We start from the raw sequence: 13624 nt of genomic DNA, 5'->3' as shown, positions 1-13624 counted from the left end.
CCTACCCACATGTTGAGGGCTACAGACCATAAGAACAGGGGTCCCGAGTGTCCTGTTCCCCTCACTGAGATAACCATAGTGAGAAGGAGGTTGATGTGAGCATGTGTGCACTGCCGAGCCATTCATTCTCTATGGGACTCCAGGAGATACTAGCTGTGTACAATACAGGGCTATCTCTAGCAGTCCCATAGAGAAGAATGAATCATGGCATATGCTCCACCAACACTTCATTCATTTCAGGAACTCAAGATCGCTGTTCTTGTGATTGGTGGAGCTCCCAGCGGTTGGAGCCATACTGATAAGATACTGTCTTGTGGATGAAGGTCTATCTTGCCCAAACCCGTAAAATTCATACATTTCTTCAGAGAAAATCTACCAGAGACAGCAAGACTGAATCTTACATTCACTCCAATTGGATTGGATGAGCCTGGGAAATCCTTCAACTCGCACTCCATATCGGCACCTTTCCATACAGAAATTTAACCATCTAAGATGGGGGGCACAACTTTTTCTGGTCCAAAGACCACACTGTCATAATGGCCAACCCCACGGGCTGCAGAAAAACTTTAAGGGGCATTACCATCTGAGACATTTATGGCAGGTCGAAAGTATATGCCATAAATGTCTGATAGGTGCTTCTACTTCTGAGACTTCCACGTATGGGGGATTCTGATCCTCCTTCTCCTTGTCACTCCAGAAAGGAAGAGACCGTGCCTGCGGCTGCCTCCATGGTAGATTATGTGTGTTGCTGAAACAGCCGAGTGTTCCGCTACTCTCCCATACGCAGCATGTGTGCACGGACACCTCAAATATTCCTTTCTGGAGTGCCACACAGGGGTCAGACGCCCATTCTGTCAATATATAAGGGTCCCAAATTAGCCACACAGTACACCATTAGTATTTACCTGCCCCCGAACTATGTGTATCATGGAAAACACTTGTGAGCAGCCATCCCCAAGAAAGTCTGTGAGCAGATGGTTGATGGCCAAACAGAATTGCTTTGGAGGCTGCATGTGGCCCTTGGGCCACTGGTTGTTTACCCTAGATTTAACAGATCTGTGTCCTTACTAAACTACTAAATACTACATGAATCATTGTAATTTGGGTCATTCATTTATGCAATAATTAAAAAAAATTGAATATATATTATCCACTATTTCCTAAGTACTGATTGATCACAAGGGGAACACTTGGTTACTGAAAATGTCTTCCATTACCTTTCCCTCCTGGGCATTTTCCTGTTTGAATATGTAGTATCCGATAAGAGTCTAACAAAGCAAGCAATATCTAAAATAGAAAATATTAGAGTCACTGTACTTTCACACAATTTCATTTCATTTAATAGACAGTGGTGTAAATAGCAAATTTCTTAATCACTTCATTGCAAAAATCTACATCCACCTGAAAAAAAAAAGCAGTAAAGTCATGGCCACTAGGGGTCTGACTTCCACCTAATTTGCAGTCCACTGCCTATTGTCAGGCAAGATCCATCCTTAGTAACAGAGACTCAGAAGACAGCTGAGAGGAAATGGGAATTGCCCATAGCAACCAATCAGATTCCACCTTTACGCGACTTTTGTTATGTGAGCTACAGAGCTGAAAGCAAACAGTGGGCAGTAGAGGAAAGCATGTCACAACAGTACAGTGCTGTTGAGTGAAATGCATCTAGCTGTGTAGCTTTTAAGTGTAATGCATCTAGCTGTGCAGCTGAAACAGCAAATGACATGGCTGGAAAAAAAACTTTAGGGAAGCCCCAAAAACACCAGTTCCTTCACAGTTATGTTTGTACAAAGATGCACAGCCATTATGCAAACTTTTTTTTTGCTAACTCAGCTACGCTTTGAGGTTAAATTAAAATTACATATGAAACAATGTAACATTGAAAACAACAATAAGCAACCATTTCAAACTATCAAGTAGACCTGACAAAATATTCAGTCCAAACACAAAAAGCGTAGTCTGTATTGAAGTCTGGAATTAAGGCTACATTCACACGTCAGTATTTTCCTATATCCCGATTTTCAGTCCGTTTTTTGCGGATCCGTTGTTCCTGAAAATGTTTCCATATGTCATCCGTATGTCATCCGTTTTTTGCGGATCAGCAAAAAACGGAAACATGTACAAATTTCAATAATCAAATAAAGTTGTTTGGATTTCTTTGAAAAAAAATTGAAAAAATAAAAATTTGTTATGTGTTTCCAGGAACGGATTCCGTATAAAACTGATGACATACGGAATGACATCCGAATGTCTTCCGTTTTTTGCGGATCCATTGACTTTGTATTGTACCAGGATCCGAATTTTGCGGAAAAGAATAGGACATGTTTTATATTTAAAAGGACATGCGGAACGGAACGGAACAACGGAAACGGACAGCACACATTGTGCTGTCCGATTTTTTCCAGGACCCATTGAAAATGAATGGGTCCAGATCTGGTCCTGATCTGTTCCGCAAAAAACGGAACAGATCAGGAAAGAAAAAACGGACGTGTGAATGGACCCTAAGTGAAACTTATGCCTTTATGAATCCACCGCTCATCTGGAATTAATCCTGAGCAGCGGCGACATTGCAATGACCCAGTTTTGTGAATTGTATCCACTGGGCAAACTATCAAGAAGTCATGTCTGTAGAACTGCAACTCAGAAACAGATAAGGAACCAGTGTGCGACAATATAGTACTGTTGATGTGTATGACTCACCTGGTATGCTCTAGGTGGCGCTGAAGAGCCCTAAATATGACTGGCGGTCTTATTTAGAGCAAATTTACATGTAGCAGATTTGTTCATTTGAGTGGGGTTGTTTCTGTAGCAAGTACATGGTTGTCTGCAAACCCCATTTAAATAAATTGGTCAGTCACAGAAATAAAAAATAAAAAATCTGCCACATGTGAATTCACCATCACTCTAAAATGTATTCTATAATCAAACTTTTTTTCCATTTTATTTGACTAAAATCAAATAGTTATAGATTTTGTAATATAACATGTTTTTCTGGATGCAAAATTAAATTCTGAAATGTCACACTGACCACAAAAAAATATAGACTGACACTTCCTTTTAAAGGGAACCCATCAGCAAATTCATGCAAATCTAACCACAGACAACATGAAATACTGACAGTCTCCCTCATTACAACGAACTATGTATTACTCTCTCTTTGTGTAAGGAAAGACATGTGAAATCTAAGTGAGCTGGGAGGGGACAAGTCAGAGTGTATCCGACCAGTGGACTCTTCTCCCCGTGCACCACATCATAATCCAGGAGCCCAAGTGGAAGCCTATCTGTATTTCATGCTGTCCATGGTTAGGGGTCTACTGTAATAACTATACACACACAGTTCCTGTGCTTACAGATTAAGGCCTCTTTCACACTACAGTTTTTTGCGTTCCGTATACGGTCCGTTTTTTGCGTTCCGTATACGGTCCGTATACGGAACCATTCATTTCAATGGTTCCGCAAAAAAACGGAATGTGTTCCGTATGCATTCCGTTTCCGTATTTCCGTTTTTCCGTTCCGTTGAAAAGATAGAACATGTCCTATATTTGGCCGAGAATCACAGTCCGTGGCTCCATTAAAGTCAATGGGGCCGCAAAAAAAACGGAACACATACGGAAATGCATCCGTATGTCTTCCGTATCCGTTCCGTTTTTTGCGGAACCATCAATTGAAAATGTTATGCCCAGCCCAATTTTTAATATGAAATTACTGTATACTGTATTTGCCATACGGAAAAACGGAACGGAACAACGGAACGGAAACGGAACCACAACGGAAGCAAAAAACGGAACAACGGATCCGTGAAAAACGGAACGCAAAACACTGAATGCAACATACTGTAGTGTGAAAGAGGCCTAATGCAGGCAGTCACATTTGTGACAGCTACGATCCTGAGACATGGCCTAAGATAAGAGTAGTACATCAAAGAAATAATAACAATATTATAAATAAATATTTATAATTCATAATTTTAATATAAATTATTATAAATCTAATAATAATTGAAAACAGGATAGTGTGTAGGATGGCATCATTCACGCATATGTCACATACTCAAGCAAACGTATAACCTTATGCTGTATGCTATATTGATGCATGTCCACTTATACATACTGTATATACACATATGTACACACATGTCTATATACAGACACAAGCATGTTCCCACATACACACATATATGCATGTACATATACATATATATTCCTGAGACTTCAAAAAAAGGGGTTGTCCAATATCCTGGGCACCTGTACAAAATCTGTATCAAGGCAGTGTGTGAACATACCCCGAGTATGTGCCGAAATCCCGTGTGAAATTTTTCGTATGTAAACCCACCTTTAGGGTACATTCACACGACCTTATGAATGAGTTCACTTCCATTCCGCAATTACGCAGACCCATTCATTTCAATGGGGCTTCAAAAGATGCGGACAGCATACTGTGTGCTGTCCACATCCGTAGTTCTGTTCCGCGGCCCCACAATTTTCACAAGTTCTATATAGCGCCAGCCCTGTGCGTTTTGCAAAATGCGCAATGCACACGGCAATTTGCAGACCGCAAAACACTGCGCGGTCGTGTGAATATACCCTTACAGAGAGACCAACCAATCAGATTGATCCTTTTGGAGCTCCAAAAAATGAAAGGTGGAATCTGATTGGTTGCAATGGGCAACTAAGTCCGTTCTACTTTACACCAGTTTTGATGAATCTCCTGCATTATTCTTCTCCACAAGTGGAGTTTATAACCTTGTATTTTCTTCTTTTTTTCAGTTGAGGCTCAGTAAAAGCCTGCCCTCGCATTACTTTACGCATATTACAGTAAGTGGACATTATTACATAAATGTATCCGTGGCATTCTGAACAGAAGATCAGCAAGAAATGGAAAAAAGATAATGCTATCTTATGTACAGGAATTCACTAACCTTTGGACATACAGACATCTACTGTATATTAGTGTTGGGCGCGAATATTTGAACCGCGAATGTTAATCGCGAATATCGGCACTTTGAGAATTTGCGAATATTTAGAATATAGTGATATATATTCGTAATTTCGAATATTCTAGATTTTTTTTTTTATCAGTAACCTCCCTTCTTGCTTGTGGGCCAATGAGAAGGCTGCAATGTCTTATCTGAGCTTAGCAACATCCCTAGCAACCAATAGGAAAGCTGTCCCTTACTATATAAGAACCTCCCCAGCAGCCATTTTCTGCTGTTTTTATAGGTTCTGCTGTCCATACATACATGCAGACCTGCTAAAATGTGAAGTTTCACGTATTGCGCTAAAATATTCGCCTCATTAGTGCCGATTAGCGCAATTGCGAATATATTAGACCAGTCTTACTGCATATAAAGCCATTTTAATGTTCTGCCGTGGCCACCATTTTCTCCAGTCTCAGGAAACTTCTAGCAGTTTGGAAAATGTAGCAAGAGTGACCCACGCCTGTATTTTGCACGCATTACGCAAATATTACATTGGCGATTTTTCGCAATCAAGAAAATAATCTCTAATTTGCGAATATATGACAAATATTCACCCAAATATTCGTGAAATATCGCAAATTCGAATATAGCCCCTGCCGCTCATCACTACTGTATATTAGCTGTAAAATGTTACTCCGGGAACGTACAGGCGCAGTGCCAGCAACAAAACAGGTTAAGTAATGTGAAGGGGTATCTCTAATGATGTTTCCATTCTTATGAGATCCTCACATTTGGCTCTAGGTGTATGTGAGTCCTTGGTGGGCAGGATTACACCTTAAACTGACAAGCATAGAGCATTTACCCAGGTAACTATGGGCCCCCACGCCCTATGGGCTCTAGTGGCCTGATATTCACATTAGCCCTGACTGTATTAGAGATATGTGGGGTCATTTATCAAACTGATGTAAAGTAGAACTGGCTTAGTTGCCCATAGCAACCAATCAGATACCTCCTTTCATTTTCCAAAGGAGCTGTCAAAAATTAAAGGTGGACTCTGAATGGTTGCTATGGGCAACTAAGCCAGTTCTACTTTACACCAGTTTGATAAATGACGATATTCTTATTGCCAATCAGCTAATTGAAGAGAAGGCCGCACACTGTGCAAGTGCTGCCTTCTCTTCATTGTTTACCTGCTCGCCATATCTACAAGTCCCATTCACTTCAATGAGACGACTCATTCCTATACATTTGTATAGGAAGGAGCCATCCCATAGAAGTGGATAGGACGGCTTGTAATTACACCTGCTCACTGTTGCGATGTCGACAGTGAGCAGGTAAACAGTGAAGAGAAGGCTGCGCTTGCACGATGCGCGGCCTTCTCTTCAATTAGCTGATCGGCGGGGGTGCCTGGTGTCGGACCCCTGCTGATCTGATATTGGTGACCTATCCTGAGGATAGTTCACCAATAAAAATATCTTGGAAAACCCCTTTAAGACAACAGCATTATGGTCCCTGCCAAAATTGAGCCATTTACCCAATATTAATTGCAATGTTGCAGCGTTTGAGCATATTTAACCGCCTCCGGACCGCCTAACGCAGGATCGCGTTCCGGAGGCGGCTCACTCAGGCACAGTCACGGATCTTCGCGTCATCTTGCGAGACGCGAGATTTCCTGTGAACGCGCGCACACAGGCGAGTGCAGGTAAGCGAGTGGATCTACAGCCTGCCAGCGGCGATCGTTCGCTGGCAGGCTGGAGATGCGATTTTTTTAACCCCTAACAGGTATATTAGACGCTGTTTTGATAGCAGGTTACCTGGTCCTCTGGTGGTCCCTTTTGCTTGGATCGACCACCAGAGGACACAGGCAGCTCTGTAATAAGTAGCACCAAACACCACACTACACTACACCCCCCCTGTCACTTATTAACCCCTTATTAACCCCTGATCACCCCATATAGACTCCCTGATCACCCCCCTGTCATTGATCACCCCCCTGTAAGGCTCCATTCAGACGTCCATATGTGTTTTACGGATCCACGGATCCATGGATCGGATCTGCAAAACACATACGGACGTCTGAATGGAGCCTTACAGGGGGGTGATCAATGACAGGGTGGTGATCACCCCATATAGACTCCCTGATCACCTCCCTGTCATTGATCACCCCCCCTGTAAGGCTCCATTCAGACGTCCGTATGTGTTTTGCGGATCCGATCCATTGATCCGTGGATCCGCAAAACACATACGGACGTCTGAATGGAGCCTTACAGGGGGGTGATCAATGACAGGGTGGTAATCACCCCATATAGACTCCCTGATCACCCCTCTGTCATTGATCACCCCCCTTAAAGGCTCCATTCAGACATTTTTTTGGCATAAGTTAGCGGAAATTGATTTTTGTATTTTTTTTGTTTTTTCTTAAAAAGTCTCATATTCCACTAACTTGTGACAAAAAATGTAATCTCACATGAACTCACCATACCCCTCACGGAATCCAAATGCGTAAAATGTTTTAGACATTTATATTCCAGACTTCTCACGCTTTAGGGCCCCTAAAATGCCAGGGCAGTATAAATACCCCACATGTGACCCCATTTCGGAAAGAAGACTCCCCAAGGTATTCGCTGAGGGGCATATTGAGTCCATAAAAGATTGAACTTTTTGTCACAAGTTAGCGGAAAGGGAGACTTTGTGAGAAAAAAAATCTATTTCCGCTAACTTGTGCCAAAAAACTTCTATGAACTCTCCATGCCCCTCACGGAATACCTTGGGGTGTCTTCTTTCCAAAATGGGGTCACTTGTGGGGTATTTATACTGCCCTGGCATTTTAGGGGACCTAAAGCGTGAGAAGAAGTCTGGAATCCAAATGTCTAAAAATGCCCTCCTAAAAGGAATTTGGGCCCCTTTGCGCACCTAGGCTGCAAAAAAGTGTCACACATGTGGTATCACCAGACTCAGGAGAAGTTGGGAAATGTGTTTTGGGGTGTCTTTTTACATATACCCATGCTGGGTGAGAGAAATATCTCTCTAAAAGACAACTTTTCCCATTTTTTTAATACAAAGTTGTCATTTGACAGAGATATATATCTCACCCAGCATGGGCATGTGTAAAAGGACACCCCAAAACACATTGCCCAACTTCTCCTGAGTACGGCGATACCACATGTGTGACACTTTTTTGCAGCCTAGGTGGGCAAAGGGGCCCACATTCCAAAGAGCACCTTTAGGATTTCACAGGGCATTTTTTACACATTTTGATTTCAAACTACTTCTCACGCATTAGGGCTCATAAAATGCCAGGGCAGTATAACTACCCAACAAGTGACCCCATTTTGGAAAGAAGACACCCCAAGGTATTTCGTGATGGGCATAGTGAGTTCATGGAAGTTTTTATTTTTTGTCACAAGTTAGTGGAATATGAGACTTTGTAAGGAAAAAAATAAAAAAATAAAATAATTTTCCGCTAACTTGTGACAATAAATAAAAACTTCTATGAACTCACTATGCCCATCAGCGAATACCTTAGGGTGTCTACTTTCTGAAATGGGGTCATTTGTGGGGTTTTTCTACTGTCTGGGCATTGTAGAACCTCAGGAAACATGACAGGTGCTCAGAAAGTCAATGCTGCTTAGTTTGTAAACGCTGAAAAATTTATATATAAATGTATTTTTTTTTAAAAATTTTACAACTGAAAGTGAAAAATGTCTTTTTTTTTTTTAAATGTCAGTAAATTTCGATTAATAACAAAAAAAGTAAAAATGTCAGCAGCAATGAAATACCACCAAATGAAAGCTCTATTAGTGAGAAGAAAAGGAGGTAAAATTCATTTGGGTGGTAAGTTGTATGACCGAGCAATAAACAGAGAAAGTAGTGTAGTGCAGAATTGTAAAAAGTGGTCTGGTCATTAAGGGTGTTTAAGCTAGGGGAGCTGAGGTGGTTAAAGTAGTTATCCCATGACTAATGTAAAAAATGAAAATCAGACATCATATAGTACATGACAATCTCTTTCTAACAAAGCTAGAACCAGCCCTGTACCTCACATGGGTCCAGAGATCTCCCCATTCATTGTTCTGCTTGTTTCTGCTGTAGCTAAGGGGGCATGGCTCAGCTCTCCCTATCACTACTCAGGAGGCAGTTGAAGGATGCAACTGAGTATGTGCGGCCATCTCAGTGAGCAGGACAAAGAAATAAGGAAAAAACTAACCGCAGGTGGCGCTATACAGATACAGTTTATTGAATAAATCAGTGGCTATGCTAAATTTTTAATTACATGTTGTAGTATATAGATCCAGGTGCTGGTTTGAAAACTGTAGAATATTTTTCATGGGACATCCCCTTTAATAGACATTGCACCAACTGTTCCCTTTACAGCCTCTCCCATTCTTGTAAAGGCTAATACTAACCTGTCATATTGGCACAAGGACAAAAAATAACCTCAATGGGACACTCCCTGGTTTCTTTGAAGACAAAATGTCTCATTAATACTTACAGGCCGATTCACTAATACACAAATGAAAAAGATAGCTCCTAAGAACATACCGTAATTATATGGCATCCCATTCAGCATAGTAGAAAAAATGGAACACATGCTACTATACACTTCGGTATGGCTTATGTCTTTTAATGAGAGGATTTGATGGTCAATTGGGGGGGGGGGGGGGGGGATCACGTGCTTAGGACGCCCCTCTGTTGGCCAAAGTGGCCCACTCTGGTACACCCACATTTTACTATATTACTTGGACACTCATTCCTTTCAATGTCTACCATGTAGTACTACATGGCCAGCCAGAACTTTGTCCATTTCCATTGCAGTTGTGACCCCCAAGATTAGTCATCTGAGACTAGTGTAGCTCCAGTTAAAAGACATTCTGCATAAATCCTAAAAGCTGAACCAGACGACACGTCGAGGAGAATGTGCGGTCCAGACAACAGAAGCTTCTCCTGCAAAGCTCCTATTATAATTACTATATAATATAATAATTTAACTACATACAATTACAATTTAAACTAGGGCAGAGCATTGAATGTTAACGGAAGTGAAGGGTGTTATCCCATCTTGCCCTTTCCTTGGCGAGATGGGACTAGCTGCCGACCCCAGGTGACTGGGGTTACGGAAACCCCCGAGCGGGCCGGCTGTTTCCATAACTTCCATGGCAGTAAATGGGGGCTACGCAATCAGCACAACACAGAAAGCTATGCTGTTTCTTGCCGTCTCTGTAACTTAGGGGTTATGGAAGCAGTGGAGCTTGTTCTTCTATGCTGTTTACGTGGCTGACATTAACTGTGATGGAGTGTATGGAAACAGTGGACCACAGGCATGCTCAAAGATTTACACAAGCCTGGCCACCTGCGGTTGGCTCCTAGCCCCATCTCACCTTGGAAACAGCCAGACCGGACTACCTCGTTATGGCCATGACAATTTTTGGAAGCAGAATTTCAGCCACAGATTTTGCTGCGATTTGCAGTGCATAATTACAAAGGGTGAAATCCATTCTGGAAAATGTAAATTTACGTACTTCATATTTATAATCAGCAGTTTCCACTGTGATTCTTCTGCCGCCGCAGGTGGATGTGATTTTTAGTGCACTATGCTGCGGATTTTCCACCCACATTCTACAGCAAAAAGCTAGCTTCCACATGTATACCTTCAAGGACTTTTCCAGTAGAGGCATAGAGGAGATATCTATAGGATATGCAGATATCTTATTAGGAGGAGGGTTGTCCACCAGTCACTGACAAGAATAGGCTGCAGTGCTAGGTAGAGGCACGTTTTACTTTTAAAGAATTTGATCTAACTTTTTGCAGAATGCCTGGCTAGTATCAACACTGTGTCAAAAAAAGAGGGCCATTCCTTCTGGGATTCACATCCCCACCTATCCCTTGGTTGAACTTGATGGACTTATGTCTTTTTTTAACTGTATTAACTATGTAACTATGGCCCCTTGAGTCTTTGGTTTGGTCTAGGTACCAGTGGTTGCATCCTAATGCATTGGTGACTAATCCTATAGATACACTGATACGCACCAAGGTCTCCACTAGTGGATCAAAGTCATTTTACTGAGCAGTTATGGCTGTCATAGATGGTGGTAAAAACCTTTCCTTCGATCATCCCATAAACAGGCACCCTCAGATCACTCACCTTTACGTAGGTAGAAAGTTCACAGCTCCAGCCTTGGCTTCCGATGGAGCCATCAGTCACAAAAAAGTGGAACTATGAATAGCAATACTAATGACTATATAACTGTCAGTGATTTCAGTCACTTACGCATTATTTTTTTCATTATTCACAGATTTTTTCCATTCAAACACCAAGGGTTGATCCCTTTTAATCCATTTTTTCAAGATAAGCAATCTTGCCTGAAACAGCAACTTAGAGAGTACCTGCTTTACCAACTTTCGAATTTTCAGATGAGTTGTAGACCCCAATATACAGACTACAGGATCGTCATATATCTGTACTCCTAAAACTGTATCAATACTCTGTGCTATTTCAGACTAGTACCTAAATAGTTTGGGACATCTCCAGATGAAATGTACAAGACCTGCCTGTGTTCTTCACAACATCTTGGACATTCGTCTGTAACTCTTAAACCCATTTTTTTTTTAACAGTAAAGGTGTGTGAGGTAATCTATGAATAAGAACAAACTGAGAAACCCTGTGTGAGGACCTTATTGAGACCAATGATCCACTATTCAAAACATTTTTTCATCTGACAAACCCTCAATGTCTCTTTTTTCCATTTTTCTTTAGCTGGTACTTTATTCTCTGTTGGTATTAACATCATTATAATCCCATATCTCCTTGAAACACTGCCTTTAGCCTTTCCATCCCTGAGAAATCGATCAACATTTTCCGAAGGGGCTCTTTTATATTTCTCCACATCTGTTGATGAACTAATATTTAAAACTACCTCCTTTATCCACAATATTTACATCTACATTCCTACTCAATTCTCCCTCCCCCAATGACATATCTTCAAACCTGAAAAGTATCCGAGCCTATCTATTGTACTGATTATTTTACCTAACTCCACTTCTATATTACCCCAAAAAAGCTAAATATTATCAGTATACAACATTATTTTCTCATTAATACTCCCATAATGGAGGCCCTTAAACTCATCATTCTCACGAACTATACTAGCTAGTGGTTCTATTGCTATTGCAGAGAGCAATGAGGATAGGGGACAACCCTGCCTGGTGCCCCTACGCATCATTATTTTTTACAACCTAAGGGACAATTTGGCCATCTTCCAGACTCCAGAATTTCACTACTGGTATTTCTGTACGAATATGCCGAGTTTCACTTCCTGTTTAGATTTCCACAGGACTTTGCCCCAGTCTGTAAATACTGTTACTACCAGTGTGTTATGGTCAGCGCACGATCTACATCGGATCATGGACAAGCTCTTGGGTTCCAATGCATGGGTTTTTGGACCACCCCTTCCCACCTACATCCTCCTTCAGCACGATAGCCGTCAATCAGACAGTCTGATTCCCCCAGTGGCATGCATACGTGGATCCCAGTTTTGCAACGCAAAGGGGATATTTTGGTCAAATCATTTTTTTCTTTGTCGGACATATTGTCCTTTCTTATAGCACCTGAATTATCTTGCAGGACCATAACAGTGCAGTGCAAAGATCCTTAATGTTTTTTATGGGTTTGCAAAACCCCCATTCTGAATATTATAGTGGTATGGATAGCGAATTCATATATGCAGGGGGCATAATAAAAGTGTGACTGGATCAAGGTGTCTCAATGACAGCCTAGACTGGGGAAGTTCAGTCTGCTAAAAGGGGTTTTCCAGGAGGTCACATTGCCGCAGCCCCTCATTCCAGTACTCATATGCCCTTATGAGAGTGCCGCTACCGCAGCTCAGCCACGCTCAGCTCCATTTATTTGTAATGATGAGGACTTTTTTTTAACTAGAAATGTGCTCTTTACTGCAAACATAAGTGTGATTTTGGTATGGATTTAAAAACTAAATAAAAAAATGCTACCTCCCCAGAAAATGCATAAAACACTAGTAAAACATTACATCTTTCATAGCTAAACCATGGTAAGAGCGAGAAATGTCATGACAATATGAAAATAATCTATTACAAGGATTTGCCCAAGCTTTCGGGTTTTGGTTGTAGTGCCAATAAAAGAAAAAAAAAACTCAAGAGATGTCATCCATTGTGACAATTCTGCAGCCTTCCTAAATACACAAAAGTGTTGAATGTACAATGACGTCAGGTAAGTGATCGTATGGATCATATCCCTCTATATGTCTAATGATTAGTATAGCATCAAGCAGTACCATATACACAGCCATTGCTTTACCTGGAAGCTTGCAGCTAGATAGTGTTTCTTCTGTAAACTCAGGACTCCACGAGCCTGTCAGTAATATACTGGAGCTGGCCCAGCCCAGGGCGAGATATTGTGACAGGGGCGACCAATAAGGCTGCATTACGTGACAGGGGAGGACTCTGCACAGGAAACAGTCTGCGATAGGACTGGTGCTGAGAGAGTGAGAGCTGGAGGGGCAGGGACATCAGGAATAACAGCAGCACAAGGGAGGCGAAGATTTGTGTACAGTCCAGGATCTCGTCCCTGGTGATCATGTCCTCAGCACAGCTCATGCTAAGACGCTTTCCTATAATTTAGGCTACTTTCACACTCGCGTTTGGTGCGGATCCATCATGGATCTGCACAGACGGATC

General features: G+C 41.6%; 1 protein-coding gene across 1 annotated transcript in view; it reads right to left on the bottom strand.

Annotated features, from left to right (window-relative positions):
- Window positions 1-13624, bottom strand: part of IRF7 (interferon regulatory factor 7) — a 40057-nt gene extending 26433 nt beyond the window's left edge. The window contains 2 exon segments of the mRNA XM_044269246.1: window positions 1218-1287; window positions 13245-13624. Of these exon segments, the coding sequence (XP_044125181.1) occupies window positions 1218-1287; window positions 13245-13371 (197 nt within the window). The 5' untranslated portion in view covers window positions 13372-13624.

The sequence above is a fragment of the Bufo gargarizans genome, chromosome 10 (assembly GCF_014858855.1).
Source record: "Bufo gargarizans isolate SCDJY-AF-19 chromosome 10, ASM1485885v1, whole genome shotgun sequence".
In the NCBI taxonomy this organism is placed as follows: Eukaryota; Metazoa; Chordata; class Amphibia; order Anura; family Bufonidae; genus Bufo; species Bufo gargarizans.
The sequence above is the reverse complement of the archived record's forward strand: the minus strand, read 5'-3'. Positions and strand labels throughout refer to the sequence as shown.